This window comes from Nyctereutes procyonoides, unplaced genomic scaffold, assembly GCF_905146905.1.
Source record: "Nyctereutes procyonoides isolate TBG_1078 unplaced genomic scaffold, NYPRO_anot_genome, whole genome shotgun sequence".
In the NCBI taxonomy this organism is placed as follows: Eukaryota; Metazoa; Chordata; class Mammalia; order Carnivora; family Canidae; genus Nyctereutes; species Nyctereutes procyonoides.
Window position 1 is genome coordinate 102,104,831 of NW_026575125.1, and position 18,922 is coordinate 102,123,752.

General features: G+C 42.7%; 1 protein-coding gene across 1 annotated transcript in view; it reads right to left on the reverse strand.

Annotated features, from left to right (window-relative positions):
• Positions 1 to 1,847: 1,847 nt before the first annotated feature.
• Positions 1,848 to 18,922, reverse strand: part of GPC4 (glypican 4) — a 111,607-nt gene continuing 94,532 nt past the window's right edge. Inside the window, exons 4-9 of the mRNA XM_055338941.1 lie at positions 11,266 to 11,431; positions 6,400 to 6,530; positions 6,147 to 6,293; positions 5,200 to 5,336; positions 4,413 to 4,588; positions 1,848 to 4,310 (exon numbers count right to left, since the gene is read on the reverse strand). Of these exons, the coding sequence (XP_055194916.1) occupies positions 4,108 to 4,310; positions 4,413 to 4,588; positions 5,200 to 5,336; positions 6,147 to 6,293; positions 6,400 to 6,530; positions 11,266 to 11,431 (960 nt within the window). The 3' untranslated portion in view covers positions 1,848 to 4,107. The remainder of the gene's footprint in view (positions 4,311 to 4,412; positions 4,589 to 5,199; positions 5,337 to 6,146; positions 6,294 to 6,399; positions 6,531 to 11,265; positions 11,432 to 18,922) is intronic.

Sequence of the window (18,922 nt, forward strand, 5' to 3'; positions counted from 1 at the left end):
ACTGGAGGTGGCGCTCAACCGCTGAGCCACCCTGGCTGCACTAAAACCTTTAAAAAAAAAAAAAAAAAGTTCCTAACCCGGGAAATGAACTAGGGGTGGTGGAAGGGGAGGAGGGCGGGGGTTGGGGGTGACTGGTTGGTGGGCACTGAGGGGGGCACTTGACGGGATGAGCACTGGGTGTTATTCTGTATGTTGGCAAATTGAACACCAATAAAAAATAAATTTATTATTAAAAAAATAAAAAAAGTTCATTATTCTATTAAGAGTCATTTCTGGGGTATATTTCCTTTGAACCATTCCCAAACATTAACAGTGGTATTCATGCGCTGTGTCGTGAAAGGATCTTCCCAATTGCTTCGGCCAGCCAGTATCTTCTCCACTGGTGAGGCAAACTACCGGGCATGAACCTTAACGTGAACACACAGCATCCTAGTGATGCACTCTGGGATTAGAGCGCCACAATGCCTAACTGCTCCTCATTCAATTTGATGTTTTTGAGCAAAAGTCACCTCAATTCATCTGGGCCAAATTACAGTAAAACTCCCAAATGGGGGACCCCTGAGCAGCCAAGCCTTTAAATGGGAATCTGCATCTTTAGGTATCCCTCCTCTCAATAATGTAATCGACCTAAAAAAGAGGGGAAATCTCTATTCATATTTGCTTGCATATGCCTTGTAAATATGCTTGCATAAGGAAACTTTGTAAAGAGAGATATATAGGTATATATAACCAGACGGGTAATTGGACAGGGTGGATGCAGGAACAGGAAGGAAACTTTTCCTCTATACCTTTATCTACATTTTGGTTTTTAAACCTTGTCAGAACATTACCCAATGAAAAAAATTAGACAAGTAAATGTTATATGGTTTTACCTTACTGCTGGACTAGAATTCCTAGATTACCAGATGATTATCTTTCAGAGATTCTTCACATTTGTATCCATAAGAAAATCACTAGAGAAGGTTAAAAATAGAAACTGAATTGGACAACAAAGCGTATCCCCAGAATGCACAGCTATACTGTCTGCACAAGGTTCTAAGTTGATAAAAATAGTTGTCAGTGTTTGTTTCCTCATTTCAAAAAGAGAAAGTTGTATTTGGTAGTTGGGCATTGGCTCGAGAGTGAGCATGCCCACACGCAGCCTCCTGTAGCAGACCCTGTCAGTGTCTTACCACCCTTCAGCTCTGCAAGAGGACATATTCAGCAGACATGAAAGGACAAGCAGAATGTTGCATGCATAGCATCACCTACATCTATTTTTATGCCAGTTCTAGAATCACCAATGACAAATTCTACTTCAGGAAAACTGTTAGGTTTCTAACCCTCAGGATCTCAAGTTTTAAAATGCATGTCAATTATTTGTACTTTGTCTTTTATCAAATAATAGGTGCTAATTACAGGCTGTTTTTGAAATAAAATGTAAATCTAAGAGTCGTCAAAATGTTTTTTTCTTAAGGTACAGGGTGGTAAAGTGTTGGAAAGAAAAATAATTTCCAAATGACTTTGTAAAACACAAAATCATATGCTATTAACTGAGACTTTGGGAATGTCAGGTCTACCGACAAAGCTTTTATTCTACCTCATACTCTGAACTCTAAAGATTTTAGAATATTCAACTTGCTTTTATTCTTTTTTTTTTTTTTTTTGGCGGTGGTCGGGGGGGCAGAGTGCAATGGTGAGCCTGCCAGCTGGTTAGAAGCCAAGAGTTATCCAGTCTGATCTGAATGGAAAAATCTATGATTTGTTTATTTCATAGTTCAAGTTCAAAAGCAAGAGACAATTTAAATAATAAAAGGGTCACAGGAAAAAATGCAAAGAAAGAAAACAAATCAGTGAGAGTCCAGAAGAACCTTCAAGAATATTTAATTCGGAAAATGTTATTGGTGTAGAGAAGTTGACTGAAAGAAAACAGCTGGGCAGAGTTCAAAGTTTTAAATTAAAAACAATCTTACAAAGTCTACGGGGATAACTCTTTGAGCCACATTTTGGAGACCAGATTCATTTCTACCAAGTCAAAGTAATGGCAGTCTAAGCTAAAAAGGAAATTCCTCACAACTGAGGTAGTTACTAAGTATCAGCACATTTTCCAGGTTCTCACAAGGCAGCTTAGCTATTTACAATCCATTTTTCCTCATATATAAATGGAGCACCTTTCCAATTTTAGGTCTTCTGTGATTGGTTTTAAAACAACAACAACAACAAAAAAACCACTTATACACACCAGCCAGAATATGCCTATTTTATTAACATCATGCTTGAATAAATAACTGGCTACTGCTAATAAAATTAAGCCTCTGTTTACAACAGCCCCCAATATTCCATGTTGACCATTCGCGCAGAATTTGGTGTAAAAAGTCGAGTGAAATGTAGACCCTGAGCTATTGAGTAATTATGCTTCAATATAAAAATAGAGAATTAGTCTTACAACTGAAGATCTGAACAGGAACACAAACCACCTCTCTGTGGGTTTTAGCTTTTGTGGAATAGGTCAGGATCTTAATGGGGGTCTAAGGCAGGAAGAGACTTGCAGGATTTTTTCATTTTGAAGACTTTTTGGGAACTCCTTTTTCAAGGGATTTGTTACTGTCTCATAGTTTTATGGGTTGACATTTGGTAAGGATAGGAGGAATGGAGTCCTAGGGACCCAGGGACAACAGAACCAGCCTTTGCAAGACCCCCCCCCATTCCCTTGTGGCTATAGGATGATCACCACTAAGCTATTATCTTCTGGGTTCTCCTTCCTGTCCCCCTCCAAACAAAAACAACACGTGAAAAATATATGGACACTCAGGTCCCACCAAGTGGACTTCTTGGCTAAAAGGGTGGCACAAGACCATGAACTGCACAGCCAGCCCTTTGCCTTTCTGAGGCAGGGGCCCAGGCAGACAACTCAAGTAGGGCACTTTAGAAATCTCTTTTTACAAAAATTGGGATCTCAAACCAAATGTAGATGCACAGGCAAAATCTTTGCTCGGAGGAGTGTTGACAGCTCTTCCGTGAGCCCGGGCTGTGCCCCGGTTTGGGCTGGTGCCCAGACAGTTCCCTATTCTATGTGGTTGGGGTTGAAATCTGGTACACTGTGACAAAGGGGACCAAATGAGCTTCTTAGTCACTTGGTCATTTCTGCCCTCAGGATAGGAATTCAAAGCAGGTCAGTGTGGACATGAAGACCAGCACACAGCGGCTTGCTAACTTGCCTGGATAAAACACAAAAAGATAAAAACCCACCCCCAAACTAAGTGTGAACGTGTGATAACTCAGACGTCCTGAATGCCTTCTATATTTCTAGGGAGAGTGTATGAAAAAGAATCTTCTAAATGGGTTCCACTTTTTAGTATAAGCGGGTTTGCGAAATAGACCTATCTATCTGCGATCTTAGTTTATGTAATTCAATTCAGCCAAGACAGGTATAGTCTGCAGTCTCTTCCAGTCCCTGGCTATCAATGAAGTACAGCCTTCTTCTCGTATTGATGCCTGAATACAATCCACCAAGTGGCTCAGAAGCCCCCGTGCCTTCACATTCTGTCCTAACTTAATAATAATAAAAAACAAAATCACATCCACTTCTCTCCAGATAAGGCAACTAAAACAACAGGGATGAATGAAAATTTTACTGCTTGTTGGGCTTTTTCTTTTAATAAGATAACATGATAAATAAAACCTGCTTCTGTACAGCTATTTAATATTTCAGAAATACGTACATGTTACATGCCAAGAAAGGACCCTGGTTTTCTTGTAAGAAACAAGGTGAGATCATAACTGAAGGAAAAAAAAAAACCCACAAACAAAAAGGAAAAAAAAACCACAAACAAATAAGAGAGTGATAAAATCACAAATGCACAACTAACTACAGTTCTGTACCTACACTGTTAGCCACATTTAACATGATTCTGGGGGAGCAGGAATCAACTTTACATACGAGTCCCTTTTCCCCCACAAAACTGAATGAAAACACAAAGTCGGCATTTTTTAAACCAGTGGCCACATAGTAAAAACTGTACATCGTTGTCCATTCATTTAAAAAGCAAAGTCACTAAGATGGTATAAAAGTGATAACTGGTGCCTTTTTATCTTTTTGATGAAAACTTTTTCCTCTAAGATTCAGAATTATCTCCACTCTCGCTGCATGACCAGGAGCAAGATGCAGAAGACAGCAAGGAGGTAGGGCTGTGCCCCCACAAGGGCACCAGGGCTGCTGGCTTTATCATTGGCATTCTTCCCAGAGTGGTCAGTCACGTTGTACTCAAACTCTGAAGGGCACTGCTGATACTCACAACCACTTCCACTTCCCTCTCCACTGCTCTCGTCACCTATTTAAAAGAAAAAAAAGGAATAGAGATTTCAATCCACTTAGTCCTCATCACAAGCTGGTACAAAGAACAATGTATAAGTTCCAAACCACAAATGCTTACTGATATCAAAGAAGTCCACATCGTTCCCGTTGTACGCATTCTTCATTTTACTGGTCATAACCCGAAGAGCCATGATCTGACGAAGGATCAGTATGTCTGGTTTGCTGGTGTCAACCTGGACCTCTGGATTATTGCCCTGGTTGGCTAAGCCATTTCCCGTCACTGCGAACAGGTATCTGAAATGAGAAATGACCCTGTGAATAGGAGTGGTTAAGACAAATGGTCGCCGCAGATCATCAGAGAATTCTGCCTAGATTCTAGTATTTCCATTGGGTACAATTCATGAGAAAGTTCTTTCATTTCTTGTTTCTCTGCTTTGATGGTGACCTTTTGGAAAGCTACCCCTTTTACGGAGGTTGGTGGGTCAGAGTCAAGTGCAGTGGGTACTTAGCAGAGTTACTAGGTGTGTTAGGGGAGCAACACAAGACATCCCCGAAGAGAATGAGGCCTTTTGGGAACTGGAACTTTGGGGAGCCAGGCCATTGGGCCAAGAACCACAAGGATTCAATCCTGTAAAGACCGAACTTCTGGAATAGCCTGACCTTGGGCTGCAGCCCCTGTACTGGGCTAGAGCCACCGCCGCAGACTTCTGGCCCAGTACTCGCTGCAACTAGCTGGGTGCCTTCCCAAGGCTTGCGGGGCAAAGCCTGTTCCTTAGATTGTCTAGAGGCTATCCACATTACTGATGCTTCCCTCAAGTGACACCAAGTGACCCCCGTCTGAAGAGCCCCGCAGTACCAGGCATGTGGGAGAAGGGAGACCACCAATCCACTTGCCCAAGGCTAACCTGCTCTTGCCTTTCCCATTCCAGCAATCATCTTCATTGCCATTCCCGGCGGCCATCCTCTCATCGCTGCAAACATTGCTGGGCAGAGAGGACCAGAACTTCTTGGCCTGTTTCAGCTTCTCCTTGACATCAGTAACCTAATTAGAGGAGGGGGGAAAAGAAGAAAGAAAAGTAAAAAAGAAAAGAGGAGAAGAGAAGACCTGTGTAAAAACACCCAACTGCCTACAGATGTGTCTTTTGACCATTTCTAAAGTCGCTCCAGAGTGCAATGCAATTCATTTTCAACTTGAATCACAAAAGAAAAATGCAGATCGAATTTATACAGCAAAGAACAGAATTACTCAAATGAATGAATGGTGGGATGCAAGGAGCTGCCCAGATCCACCGTTTACTTCTTTATTTACAACTACCATTGGAAGCCTGCTGGCCTCCAGGTCCCATGGATACCATGATAAAACACGGTCTCTTTCTGTGAGGCTTTCATACTCTGGTTCCAGCGTCTATACTGTCCCCTCTATGAAACCGTGTCTGTCACTGCGCTCCCTCCTACTACTGTGTGTGCAGCATGTGTGGAAAGCAGTTTGCTTATGTTTTCCAACCGTCCTAACACTTATTACACATCCCCTTTTGCTAGTTAAGGCAAAAGGATGGCTGCTTCTCCCACTTTGTTGGGGCTTCTGGAAAACAAGGATGGGTCTCACTGCCCTGTGCTTCCCTATGACAGGCACAATGATGGTCTCAGAGTAGATGCCTCACGTTTCCTAACTACGTACCAACTTTATGAGCTAGAAAATGAGAGGCAGATTTATTGACACCCACATGCAATTTGCTTGAAAAGCTTCACCTGAAAGACCTGCACTTGAAAGCCTTCCAACTAAAAATGCATTTGGAGCAAATGTTTTTGGTTCTTGGTCATTAAACATGGCCATTGCTTCCAAAGTGCTCACCAGTCGGTCCAAACTAGTGCCAGCTGCTGTGGTTGGGCGTTCCTCAGGGTGATATGGTCTGAAGCGAGCACTGAAAGCCCCCTCAGAGATGGAACGTGAAATCCGGCCAGCTGGGAGGGGCTTGGGGGGTCCACATCCCTGGAAAACCTGCATTGAAGCATTCATGGTCACATTAGGGAAGTTGCATCCCAAGTTTGGGAAGGGTAGGGGTAGGGACTCTGTTTCTCCTTTTCAGTTATCCCGCCTCTGTTACCTTCTGAGACACTTGCACACTATTCTCCTGCATGTTCATTATAGCATCAGAAATCTTCACATCGATGGGATCCATGACCGATTCGATGTTGAAGGGACCCTCGAGCCTCTCCGCCACCATCAGCATCGCGTCTAACGGGGTGTTTGGGGAAGAACAAAATGGCATAAAAAGTAAATCGTTAGTTTGTCCTTGGGTAATCAGTCTGATTATTTTACTGTCTTTGTTTCCTATGGATGGGGGGAGAAGGGGAGGGAAGAGGGCATGTGTTGTAGTCAATTCAGGTTTTTCTGTCCGCTTCTACTACACCAAACTGCATTTAGTCAGCGTGTGTTGCTAGCTCTCTAAAGTGTGAAGTGGCCAGGTGAATGCTTTATTCCACAGCAAGGACACCCAATTGGGACTGTTCTATTATAATGATTGTTCATTCTTTCGTGTGTCGGTGGCTGTCACTGTAAGGCGCCAAGCTGGCTCCTGCTGACAAACCTAAGGCTGGAGGCAGAATAACATGCCACTTCCACAGTGACTTCCTAGGATCTTTTCATTTAGGTTCCATTTACAAGACTCAAAAACATAAATCCGTTAAAATTCTGGCGTATCATTTCCTTTCTTTCATTTTTTAAATGAAACCCTTTCAGCTCCTTGAGCGCACAGTTGGAAAGTACAAATGACAGTGTTCCCAGGAATTCTAATGACTTTTCAAATAATGAAAATTTGAAAAAATGCAAATTTGTATTAAGATAAACTTCCCATTTCAAACACAAGGGCCTCGAGTTAAAGCCAAACATGTGCCTCTTTTCATTCGGGTGAAAAGACAACACAAGACACAGTACACAAAAAAGCCTGCATTCACAGTGTGAGTCTTTGCGGATTATTCTGTGAGTCACCTTGGCGTTCTGGAGGAGTCTAGAATGTTTTAGTACACATCGAATCTCTTAAACAAAATATGTGGCACTTGTTTTTCTGCCGTATGTGTTGGCTGCAATTATTAGGCTTGGTGGCTTTGCCTGATTATTTCCTGGTCAAAATGAAAGCAAACTGGAAATGGGAAAAGGGCTGCTTCACTCCTGACAAGCACCAAACTTTGCAACTTGTCTGCTCTCCTTTCCACTCTAGGGCTTAAGGTTTGCAGGGAGAGGGTCGTTAGGGCCACCTTATCTGCAGGATTCAGGTAGGCCAAGGGCAGCTCCCAGCAAGAGGCCAAGGGCAGCTCCCAGCAAGGAGGGCTAGTTTCCAGAAGACTATGGGCCCTTCTCAGAGAACACTGCAGACCCCCAGGATCTTCTACCTCAGCTTTCTGGTGCAAAGGAGTTTTAGCATCAACATATTAATGAAACCAAATTTGGTCACCAACCTTTCACCTTCCACCTAGAACAGATGCAACACAACATTTTAAAGCACTGGGGGTCATTTCTCTAAACTGCAATTGCAATGTCACAAACCACAAATAGATTTCCGTGAAATGCACTTTTTTAAAAAAGTAATAACAAATCAAGTTTCAGATTGCATTGTGGTAAGCACCAATAAAGTGACGCTTCCAACCTCCAAGTAAAGGCTGCCAGCATGAATATACCATTGTGCTAGAGGGGGGAAAATGCTTTTGATGTGCTAGCAAAAGGAGACTTTTGTAAACAAGTGGAGCACGACTTAAACGTGTTCATCATTGTCAAAGCATCAGGGCTGCCAAGTACAGAAAGCACATTCTTCGCAGAAGTCGCTTGCTCCAAATAAAAATATTATGAATAGACAGATAATCAGCATCTAAAATGCAGAGGTTTAGACAAGAAAAAAACAGCGCATTTTGAAACTACTCATTCCCCTAGTGGCGAGGAGAGGCCAGATCACTAATGTGTTTGTGAAAGACTGAAAGGAAACATAAACCCGATTCTTCTGGCTGTTTGGCGTCTTTGTAAACTCTGGGAATGGAGGGAAGCTGGGCCTTTGTTGGGGCCGGTGCCATGGCGTTGTGCGGTGCGCAGCTGAGGAATGCGCAAAGCTGCCTCCCACCCCTGGGGGGAGTCATGCTTGGCTATCAATGAGGCTCTGCCCTAGAAGCAGCCAGCCCTGATTAGTAGCTGAGAGAGAGTGAGTGACTGAGAGCGAGAGCAAGAGAGCCAAAGATGGTGGCTTTGGGGTATTTTTCTTCTGGTGGGTCTCAGCTACAGGTCTCATTTCCAGGATATCTCACTGACCCCTGCCTTCTTCCAGCAACTCCCAAATCCCAACACCCCAATATGAAAGTCCTGCTGGCAGCAACGTGTGACATTAATAAGGTTGGCTAGGAGTCAGATGAACATTAAGGCAACCACAGTATGTGATGGAAAACAAGGTGCATCCAAGCATAATTTATGGTTCTCTAGAAACAGGCTTTTTTGGTGGTGGTGGTGGGGAGTATTGGGTTGACCTTTTGAGTCAACCTCTTATAAAACCAAGTCCAGGGTGTTTCAACTGGATCCATCTTGTTGATCAAGGCTGACAATGATTCAAGAGAGGGAAAAGAGGACATGGCAGCAAGAAGGCAGATGTGGAAAACGTATCCTTAGTCTCTTCAAGGGCCTGGTCCAACTGCAGGATTTCAAGGCTCAGGCTATGTGCACAAGGTCGCCCCCATCCATTAACAAAGCATCCCCTTCACACCAGGCAAAGTGATTCCTTTCGAACTGGGCCACCAATAATCATAAACCCCCATGTTCAGCCTCGGGGCCCACTGGGAGAACAAAAGGCAGTTTCCCGACTTACCCAAGATCTGATTTAAAGAAAGGGGGGGGAGCCCTTTGCCGTTCATTAACTGCAGTCATTTAAAGGGGAAAGAAAAATTCTTTGCAAAAAAAAAAAGAAAGAAAAAACTAGAGCAGAGGCATGTAAATTGGGCGTGAATTCTATAACCACAGAGCAAATTAAACCCTGGTGAAAATTCATAAAAAAAGCACTGGGGATTAACAATGTCTATTACTCCTGACCAGTTAGATCAGCTTATGAGACATAAAGAATAAAATACCCATTAAAAATTAAGTTTAGACATGAATTATATACCTCTTCCCTCCAAAAAAGATCATTTAAAATAACTGAGGAAAATTGATTCTGAAATTCTATCAATTTGCACTCAGGTTTAATTTTGTTTCTTGAAAGAGAGCAAATGTAGTTTGAAAACTCTCAATAAGAACAACAGCAGCAACTCAGTCCTTCTTGTTTAGAATACCTGGTTGAAAACATTAATTAAGCAAGCCAGAGTGCAGTTTTGATTTGACATGAACCTTCAAACTCTTTGGAAAAATAGGTCAAAAAAAAAAAAAAAGAGCGAGAGAATTTCTATCTTAATACAATGAGTTAGTTTATGCCAGAACAAGAGAATAGAGCAAGGAACATATCCCTTTGCCCCTTACTCCTGATCAAGCTCTAGAAGAGTTGGCAAAACTAGGGGTTGTCACTCTACCCTGTTTGTACTGTATGGCAAATGCTCCTCCTTTGCCCTGAGAATGAATACATTAGATGCTATAAAGTAAAAAGGCTAACCGACATTTACAAAATTGAATTTAGCAGAAGCAAACTGCAAATTTGGCATCTGGGTGTGGGGGAGAGGGTGGGATTTAAAAAAGAGTAAAAACATCAACTTTAGATCTGGAAATGCCACGAGCTTTGATTTCCAGTGGAAATATTTTCAAGCTACAATTTCTCCCATGGCTTCCTTCTGGGCATGATGCACTGTTAGTGTGCGCATGCCTTCCCCGCCCTTCGGCCTTCCCTTTCATGGGACTCAGCTCTCCTGCGTGTAAATTTTCTCAGGTCTTCTAGCTCTGAGCTATTTAGGCTACAATTGTGCTGAAGTGCTTACTATTCACATCTTTTATTTTTTCTTGTATCAGTGTTCTCAAGAATCTGTTGGAGCCAATTTATTGATGCATTTTTCAAACAGAGTTAATATGGTAATTAGCTCTCATACAGACTAAAAAGCATTCTCTCCAACTCCAATCCCCCGCCCCCAAAAGTGCCAGCAAATTGCATCCATGTTCCATGATGTGAACAAGTAAGTGAAAAACAGGTGCTTCTAAAGGCACTTATGTTCTGCAATTACACCCATGTGACTGGGGGCCAGGGAAGAAAGCCAAGTTTGTTTTTGTGAGCCCTTAGTGTGTGTGTGCAGTGCCACTATCACGGAGGATCAGGAGCTTCTGTACTGTACCGAGGTTTCAGGACTTAACATATGCATTAAGAGTGCATCAAGGAAGTTGATGACCAGTCATTTAAATGATCCCTAACTTGTCCTTTCCCGAGGATGTTGATTAATCCTCTTGGAAAATGGGTACCTCCCTTACACTGCAGTCTGGACTCTGGGTTTCAGAGACAGGTGAGAATGCTTACCTCTAACATGACTAGAGCCAAAGGACCTCCATTCTCAGGGGATGTCAGTTCCTATTAAATCCTCTACAGAAACAGAACCCCTCAATTCCCCCCCAATCAGGTTTCACCTGGTTCAAACATCCAGCGGTTGTCTGGCCAATAATGCAGAAGGTTCAGTTGTAGCATGATAGACCAAATGATTTCAAAGCTCAGCCAGTGATGGCTGTACTCCCACCTTTACAGGAACACAGGCCTAGGATATACAACTAAAACTGACCTTTCGGGGGGAAATGCCAAAAGGTCATGTTCTCATTACGAAAACTCAGTATTCACTGTGTCTGAGGTCTTCTGTAATGCCACCATTAGTTCAAGAGAACATTTACTCATAGAATGGTGGGAACTCTGAAGACAGTAAGAACTCTAGCAAACAACAAGGAACAGAAGAACCCTCATGGATGATAATTACACTATTCCCCACGGCCAGAAGCTGAGCTCTCTCCGGCAACACAAATTTCTCCCTCGCTCACTCACCTATGAAATTGTTCCATTCAAAATCGAGATCCCCTTGGTTAGCCAGACAGCCTCTCATAATGTTCGAGCAGTAGTTGTAACAGGGCTTCACATTCACGAGCCCCTGGCAGTGGGAGCAGTAGATCATCTTCAGCAAGGCATGGGTACACTGGGCTGTAGGATTGACCTAGTTTGGGGAGAAGACAAAGACAATGGTGGGACAGAGGTACCAGAGCAATTCCAAGTCCATCAAGTTGACCTTGAACATTTGGCCATGAATTCAACATAAGAATGAGTTGTGATGGATCACACTGAGCAGGCCTGGCCTGCTTCTTCTAGAGGAAGATTAGATAAAAGGAAGGGGTATACTAGGAAGAAAGTGGGTGGTGCTGGGGGGACGCGAGGGATGAACACCGCTTTACCATGAATAACCCAGGTGCGCATTATTTCCCACCCTGTGGACTCTCATTCTTCCTCCAACATGCTCCCCCTCTCATTTTACATGGCTCAAGTGTTTCAAAATCCTCTTACAAATATGGTGCCAGGATTGGCCAGAAGACACCAGAGTAGAGGTGATCTCCTGCCCACCACACATGGCCTGCTGTGGACTCTACCAACACTGTGTCTGGTTTGCCAGACTGGGACACAAGCATGTCTTCTTTTCAAACACATGGACTACAAGACTGGCCTTTGACACTTAATCTCCCAATTAAGGTGAAGATGGGTATCTAGTGTACACTCTGTTCTGTGCCAGTAGCTGAGGAGAAGGCAAAAATCAATGCATCCTACAGGCAAGAATATGAATACATTTAACCTCGGGATGAAGTGAAGGCCTTCTAAGTCCTGGGAGCAGTAAAGCACAGAGTGCTCTGAGAACACTTGATGGAAGAGACGTGTCTTCAGTTACACTTGGAAGAAAGGGTTGGATTTAACTGGCCAAACGAAAGGAGAACATCCCAGCCAGGGAGAACAAAATGGGCTGGAGGAGTGTGCAGAGTGCCTGGGGGTGGGGGAATTGTAGGAAGTGTGGCTGGATGCACAGGTAGGAGTGTGTGCGTGGCCAGAACTTAAAGGCACAAGAAGAGGAAGCAGAATGAGGTACCAATCAGCAGAACATGAGGGCTGTGAAAAGTTTACGGGGAAGGGAAGGGGCAAAGCTAAAAGTGGTACCAAAGTCAGAGTGGGCTGGCCATCCTCGGTAGACCTTGTATCTTTCTGTTTCTCTTAACAATGACATTGTCTCATGCACCCCTCCCTGGTGGCTAACCCAAGGTTCCTGACTTTTCCATTCTCTCTGCCCTGCCCTCTGCTTTGGGAGTCACTATCAGAGGATTAGTGCATTCCTCTCTATCGCTCCCAACCAGTTCTGTGCTCACAAACTTTTGAAAGCAGATACTGGCGCAGGGAACAGATGCTGGGATATGGGGCCATCTAGCAAGGTGCTTCACCTGCTCTGGAGTGTGACTTTGGATACTGCTTATCAACAGGACCCTCAGGAACAGGAATGAGGGATTAGAACTGTCGGGAGGAAAACTTAACACCAATGGGCTACTATCTGATGTGCACACACAGCACTGCTTATCCCTACCAGAACTCTGGCCTGAAGGGGGCGGGAACCTTCAGCAAACAAGGTGGTAACAGAGTATGTCAGAGTCAACATTCCCTACCCAAGAATTAGGACTTTGCCACAGTTTTAACCAGGCCCAAATTAGTCCTTCTAACTGTGTTTTAATGTGCAGTGAAATCTTGGCTACCCAATACCCCGGGGGAGGTATCTCCAAGTCTGGAGAGCTTGATTTTCTGGACAGCTAAAAGTTCGTTCTTCTAAAGTCATCGATAATTAGGACTTCAATACCTGTCTGCTCCACCCCCTCACTTTACAGATGAGAAAACAGGCCTGGCAAAAGGAGGAGGCTGGAGAATCTGAGGATCACAGAAGTCAGAGTTGCAAGGGGCCTTAGAGGTCACATCGTCCAGCTCTCACATTTAAGATATAAGAAAACCAAGCCACACAGATGAACTGACTTGCTGACAGTCACCCTACTATATCTGATTCTAGTACTGCACCTTATCAAACATTTCCCTGTCTTCTTCAACACAAGATGTGAAATTCTCATCTTACACACACTTGATTTCCTCTTGACACTATATTTCAGTTCCATGTTGATGATACCACTAAATGGCTGTATCTCAGAAAGGTGAAGAGTTAGTGTGTAAATGACTGAGAAATCAAAGAACAGACTGTGGCATTTGTTGAATATTATATTTAAGAGGAAACCATGCCCTGGTATGGAAACATGTACAAAGCTCAAGTGTCAACAAATAGTTACTGAGCACCTATCTTGTGTTGGGGATTATTCTGGAATGTACTTGTGATTAGGTAGCAAAGCCAAGTAGGAATCTATGTTAGAATAGGGAACCTGTTCTTTTTTTTTTTGGTATTTTTTTTTATTGGAGTTCGATTTGCCAACATATAGCACACAACCCAGTGCTCATCCAGTCAAGTGCCCCCCTCAGTGCCCGTCACCCAGTCAGGTAGGCAGGGGGTTGGGGTGACTGGGAACCCATTCCATGAAGCACAAACACATTCCAAAATAGTATGGGCCTTTAGAAAATAAGCAAAAATCTAAAACACAATAGTTATATTCAACAAATTTTTTTCCTCCAAAAAGACCTTTCCATTCATTTTCTTTTTTTTTCCATTCATTTTCTTAACAATTTGTGGTCCACTGTATTCTTCATTCTGTTGTAAGTCAAATCTGTGATGCAGTAGACCTTGTAGTACAGTGCCCTAACACAGGGAGATGTCTGCTCAAGTTTAAAGACAGGGACCAAACAAGATGACACAGTTGAGTTTTATTAAAGGAAGATTAAGCTGAGTTTGGCAGACTTTTTCCATTTCATTCCCTGGCTAAGTACTGGCTCATGCTCTACATGTAACTGGTTGTCTAACTACTAATAATGATCACCAAGGACTCAGCTCTAACATGCTATGTAATCACTAAACACCAGAACGGGGACAGCCCAGGTGGCTCAGTAGTTTAGCGCCTGCCTTCGGCCCAGGGTGTGATCCTGGAGACCCAGGATCAAGTCCCACGTCGGGCTCCCTGCATGGAGCCTGCTTCTCCCTCTGCCTGTGTCTGTGCCTCTGTCTCTCTGTCTCTCAATAAATAAATTTTCAAAATCTTAAAAAAAAAACACACACCAGAATGGAGAAGAGAGATGGTAAAGTTCTAGAAGTAAACCACTATGGGGAAGAACATGTGCCATACCCAGGCTAGGGAAAATTGAACAGTCTTTTGTCTCACAACCACTATTTAGACCACTCTGCACAACTTCACATTATTCAGATCTGGGAAACAAAACTCTTGTGTGGGAATGAGGCCCTTGTACAGAGAAGGGTTGTTATTGTTTATGTTTATTTATTTGATAGAGAGAGAGAGAAAGAGAGAGAGAGAACACACAGAAGCAAGGAGGAAGGGCAGAGGGAGAGGGAGAAGCAGGCTCCCCGCTGAGCAGAGAGCCCAACACAGGGTTGGATCCCAGGACCCTTAGGATCAGGACTTGAGCTGAAGGCAGATGCTTAACCAACTGAGCCACCCAGGAGCCCCTAGAGAAGGGTTTTAACACAGTTAGGAAAACGAAAGAAACAGGGGCCCCCCTGCAATGTTCAGCCCCCCGAGAGGAAGTACCAATAAATGTGACCACTCCCCAGGTCTTGGGTTCCCACCCTCATGGATCCAAACAAGCTCAGGATGGTGAACCCAAGGTGCCAAGGACCAGCTCTCCCTTTTGACTCTGGAGTACCCGGTGGAGAAACAAAATGGTTGCCTATCTCTTGGAATCCTCAAGGGCTTCCTGCTGGCATTTTACTTATTTTGTTTTGTTTTTTGCTTTTATTTTTTATTTTTTGCATTTTACTTATTTTGAATAGAAATTCAAGTTCATTCACATTCTACTCCCTTACTTTCTAGAGTACATTTACATGGGGACCCAAATCCAACGGATGGATCCTGTCACGTGGGGATTAACACAAGGGTTAAGTTTACTCCAAGGCCACCTTTTAATCCTTAATTATATACTGATGCTCTATGGCACAGCATGCCAACTTAAAATATTCAACAACATTGTTCCTTTGGGTCACACTCTTGACCAAAATTTGAGGTTTTCCCATTGTTTAGAAGGGACTGCTGAGCCCCAATGCCAATGCCAGAATCCTTGGGGCTGGGATAGGAATGGGAGTGGGAGTTGGGTGGTTTAGGGTTGCTTTGATAAAAGGCACATTTTTCAGACCTCCCTTAGAGATTGTTTCTCAAAATCATATTTAGAAACAGAGAAGGGAAAACTGAACACCCCTCCCTTCCCCCTTTGAACCACTAACATAAAGAATGGACCAATGATCTCAGGAGAAAATGCTTATTTAGCTTCTATGGTTTCATGATCATGAAGAGTCTTGATGTCAAAACTGAAAAGACACATATTCTGTTCAGTGTCAGAATTAGCTGTCTACTGGTCACTTTTATTGGTTTTTACTGATAGATAAGATACAGTTATAGAGTGCTTACTATGTGCCAGGCTCTCTTCTAAGTACTTTGTATGTATTAACTTATTTAAGCCTCCAACTAATCATATGAGAGGAGTATTATCATTTCATTTCACAGATGAGAAAGGAGAAATCAAAAGAGATTAAGGGACTCACACAAGTTCTTCAAGGGAATGGCTAAGATCTGAATGTGCGCATTTTAGTTCTAGAGCAGGTACACTCATCTTCCTTGTTGTTTATCAGAATGGCTTCTTTTGAGTAACAGAACAGTGAGGGAAAGCGGAAGGGAGCACATGAAGCCTGGTTCTTCTCCATAACGCCCCAGACCTAGCACAGCTTCTCTACACAGAGTGAACATTAGGCTATGAGGTTGGCTGATTTTCTGGTAAGAATTTGCAGTTTTCAAATTAGGTGACCAAATGAAACCATTTTTACATTGGAGGGCAAGTTAGGATTCATCCACATGGTGGATATGCCTGACTAGACCTTTGGAGGAAATGATGTACTGCTTAATGACCAACAAAGACTTACTCAGCTAACGCTATATCCTCATAATGGGTCGAGACACTACAGGGGTGAGGAAAAAATATATAAGCCACCTACTGGTCCCTGCCCACAAAGAATTCAAAAGCTCCAGTAAACACTGCTGCACAGAGAGAAAAAAAAAGAGCTCACTTAAACACTCCAGAAAACAACACGTATTTTACCAAAGTTTTAACGGTTTCAAAGATTCGTAGCTAAATGTAGCAGAGATTATTGATTTCTACTAGGAAGTGGGAGATTATATAAGAAACATGTTTGACATTATCTAAGAATGAGGTGGTTTGACTTGTTTAGTTTTGGGGGACAGTATGGTAGAAAGGGGACATCGTCTGGACTCAATACTTCTATATATGCCCTCAAATCAAAATCTGAGTTACTGACCCAGAATGAAGAAATATTAAACAGCCAATTTCCAAAACTCATAAAATCCTTCAAGACTGATCAAGGTCTTTTTAAATGTTGAAATGCCTTAGGATTTTAGGAGGCTGTCTGTGTTTCATGGTAAAAGTCAGTGGGACTTGGGGTGTGGGACGATGGAGAATCCTCATCACCCTTTTGTAAGATACTCATTCCTGCCACCCGATATATATTTGACATTGACATGCATGTGCATGCCATTTCTGCTATAAAAAGCCTTTGCAGAGATGTCCCCTTTTCTGCAAAGACTCTTTGAATATAGATTGAGACTTTTACTCAATAATCTGTGTTTTCCAAACACCACATTAAAAACTACTGCAACGCAGCTGAAAAAACGAAAACTGCTGGAGAAGAGCTCTTTGTGCAGCCTGGATTTCATTTTGGTAATTCCAAATGAGCCTTAAGCCACACTACAGTGATGGCAGTCAACATGCTGCACTGAAGTTAAAAACACATTTCCTTTTAGTTTATTCCAGTCCCTAACATACATTTGCTGCAACATTTTTTTTGGTCTGCAAAGCCAATAGCACCAAACAAACAAAAAAGTCCTAGATTTTATCTGTTGCTTGGTAACATAAGCACCCAATAAAAATAAAGGGAAATATTTCCCAAAAGTATGGTAAAAGAAAAAAAGAGATAGGGAATCCAAACATGCTGTGAGATGTGATGAGTTTATTCAACAATTTCCTAGGTTTTTTTTTTTTTAAGATTTTATTTATTTGAGAGAGAGAGAAGGAGAGAGGGAGGGAGAAGTAGATTCCTCACCTAGCAGGGAGCCTGATGCAGGGCTCGATCCCAGGCCCAAGATCATGACCTGAGGCCAAGGCAGATGCTTAACCAACTGAGCCACCCAGGCGCCCCCACAACTTCCTAGTTTTGGATTCACTGAACACACCCAAAGGAGGATGAGATGTTCCTATTCCCCTCATAATAGGATTTTTAAGATCTAACAAAATATGCGGAACAAATCAGGGCCCATTAAGGAATATTTGTTGATACGCTGTAGATAAAACTAAAGCAGAGGGCTCAATTTTTGTCCTGAGAGCACGCCATCTCAAGTCCTTAACACTTCCCACTTCCTCCCCTACTTTCAGCTACAGTCCCACCGCTGCAATGCTAGTGTTTAAGGGTTGTGAGTGAAAACAAATTCAGGGTTGAATAGATCTCTACACCTAGCTTTTTAAAAGCTTTTTGTATAGACATTTACACAATTTCCATTTATAATGATTCAGGAAATAGTAAAATAATTTGTGCAGTACTCTTGCGGGTGTTGGGGCATTGTGAACACACAAAATCAAAGGGGGAGCAATGGAAATTGTTCTCAAGGCAGGACAACCATTTAGATATCACAAGGGTAAGGCACTGATTTCTAATTATAGCCCCTGGAGCTTGGGGGGGCTGTAGACACAGTCCCATTATGTCAGTGTTAATTGAAACCATGAGAATGCAAGTCTCTTTGGCATAGGAGCTAGTCGTTTTCATGGTGCATGTTACCACTTGTGCACTTCTCAAAGACCACAACAGACTTCACCCTTCCAGGCAAAACTGCTGCTAGAGCAGGTAAATAGGAAAGGCATCATGAGCCATGACAAGTAAAAGAAGGAATAAGTACTACAGAGAGGTATAGTGCCAGGGTGCTCTTGAACCATTTGTTACTAATTATAGGGACTTTTCTGAGTGGGAATTGTAAAGCTTAGTAAGCTGCCATCACTGGATGTCTGGGCCCAAAAATCTGAAACAAGGCAAGTATACTTTGACTAAGAAGTGACTTTCTCTAAGCTTACTGGTGCTAATAGCCTTTAAAAGGCTTAGTGATAATCAAATCATTGCTCAACATTTTAACTACAACCCTTGGGTTGCAAAAGGAAGATGGAAAAATAGGGCAGCCATTTACAAAGAGAAAGTGGGAACATGTTTAAGTATGCAGTAACTAGCTCCCGAGACCACAGTGCTTTTCATATTAGACTTTCAGAGACATCTTTGTAGATGGGGTGGGTGAGGTGACTTTTTAAAATTAGGATATATATTTTCTACTCGGAATGATCTTTTCTAATCCCAAGGTAATTAATTCTACAAGACACCAAATGAAGAAATGTCTATTTCTTAGGTTGCTCTATTTCTACCTGCAGACAACACTTGGACAGCAAGTGGCAGTGGTGGGAGCCCAAGTTAAAA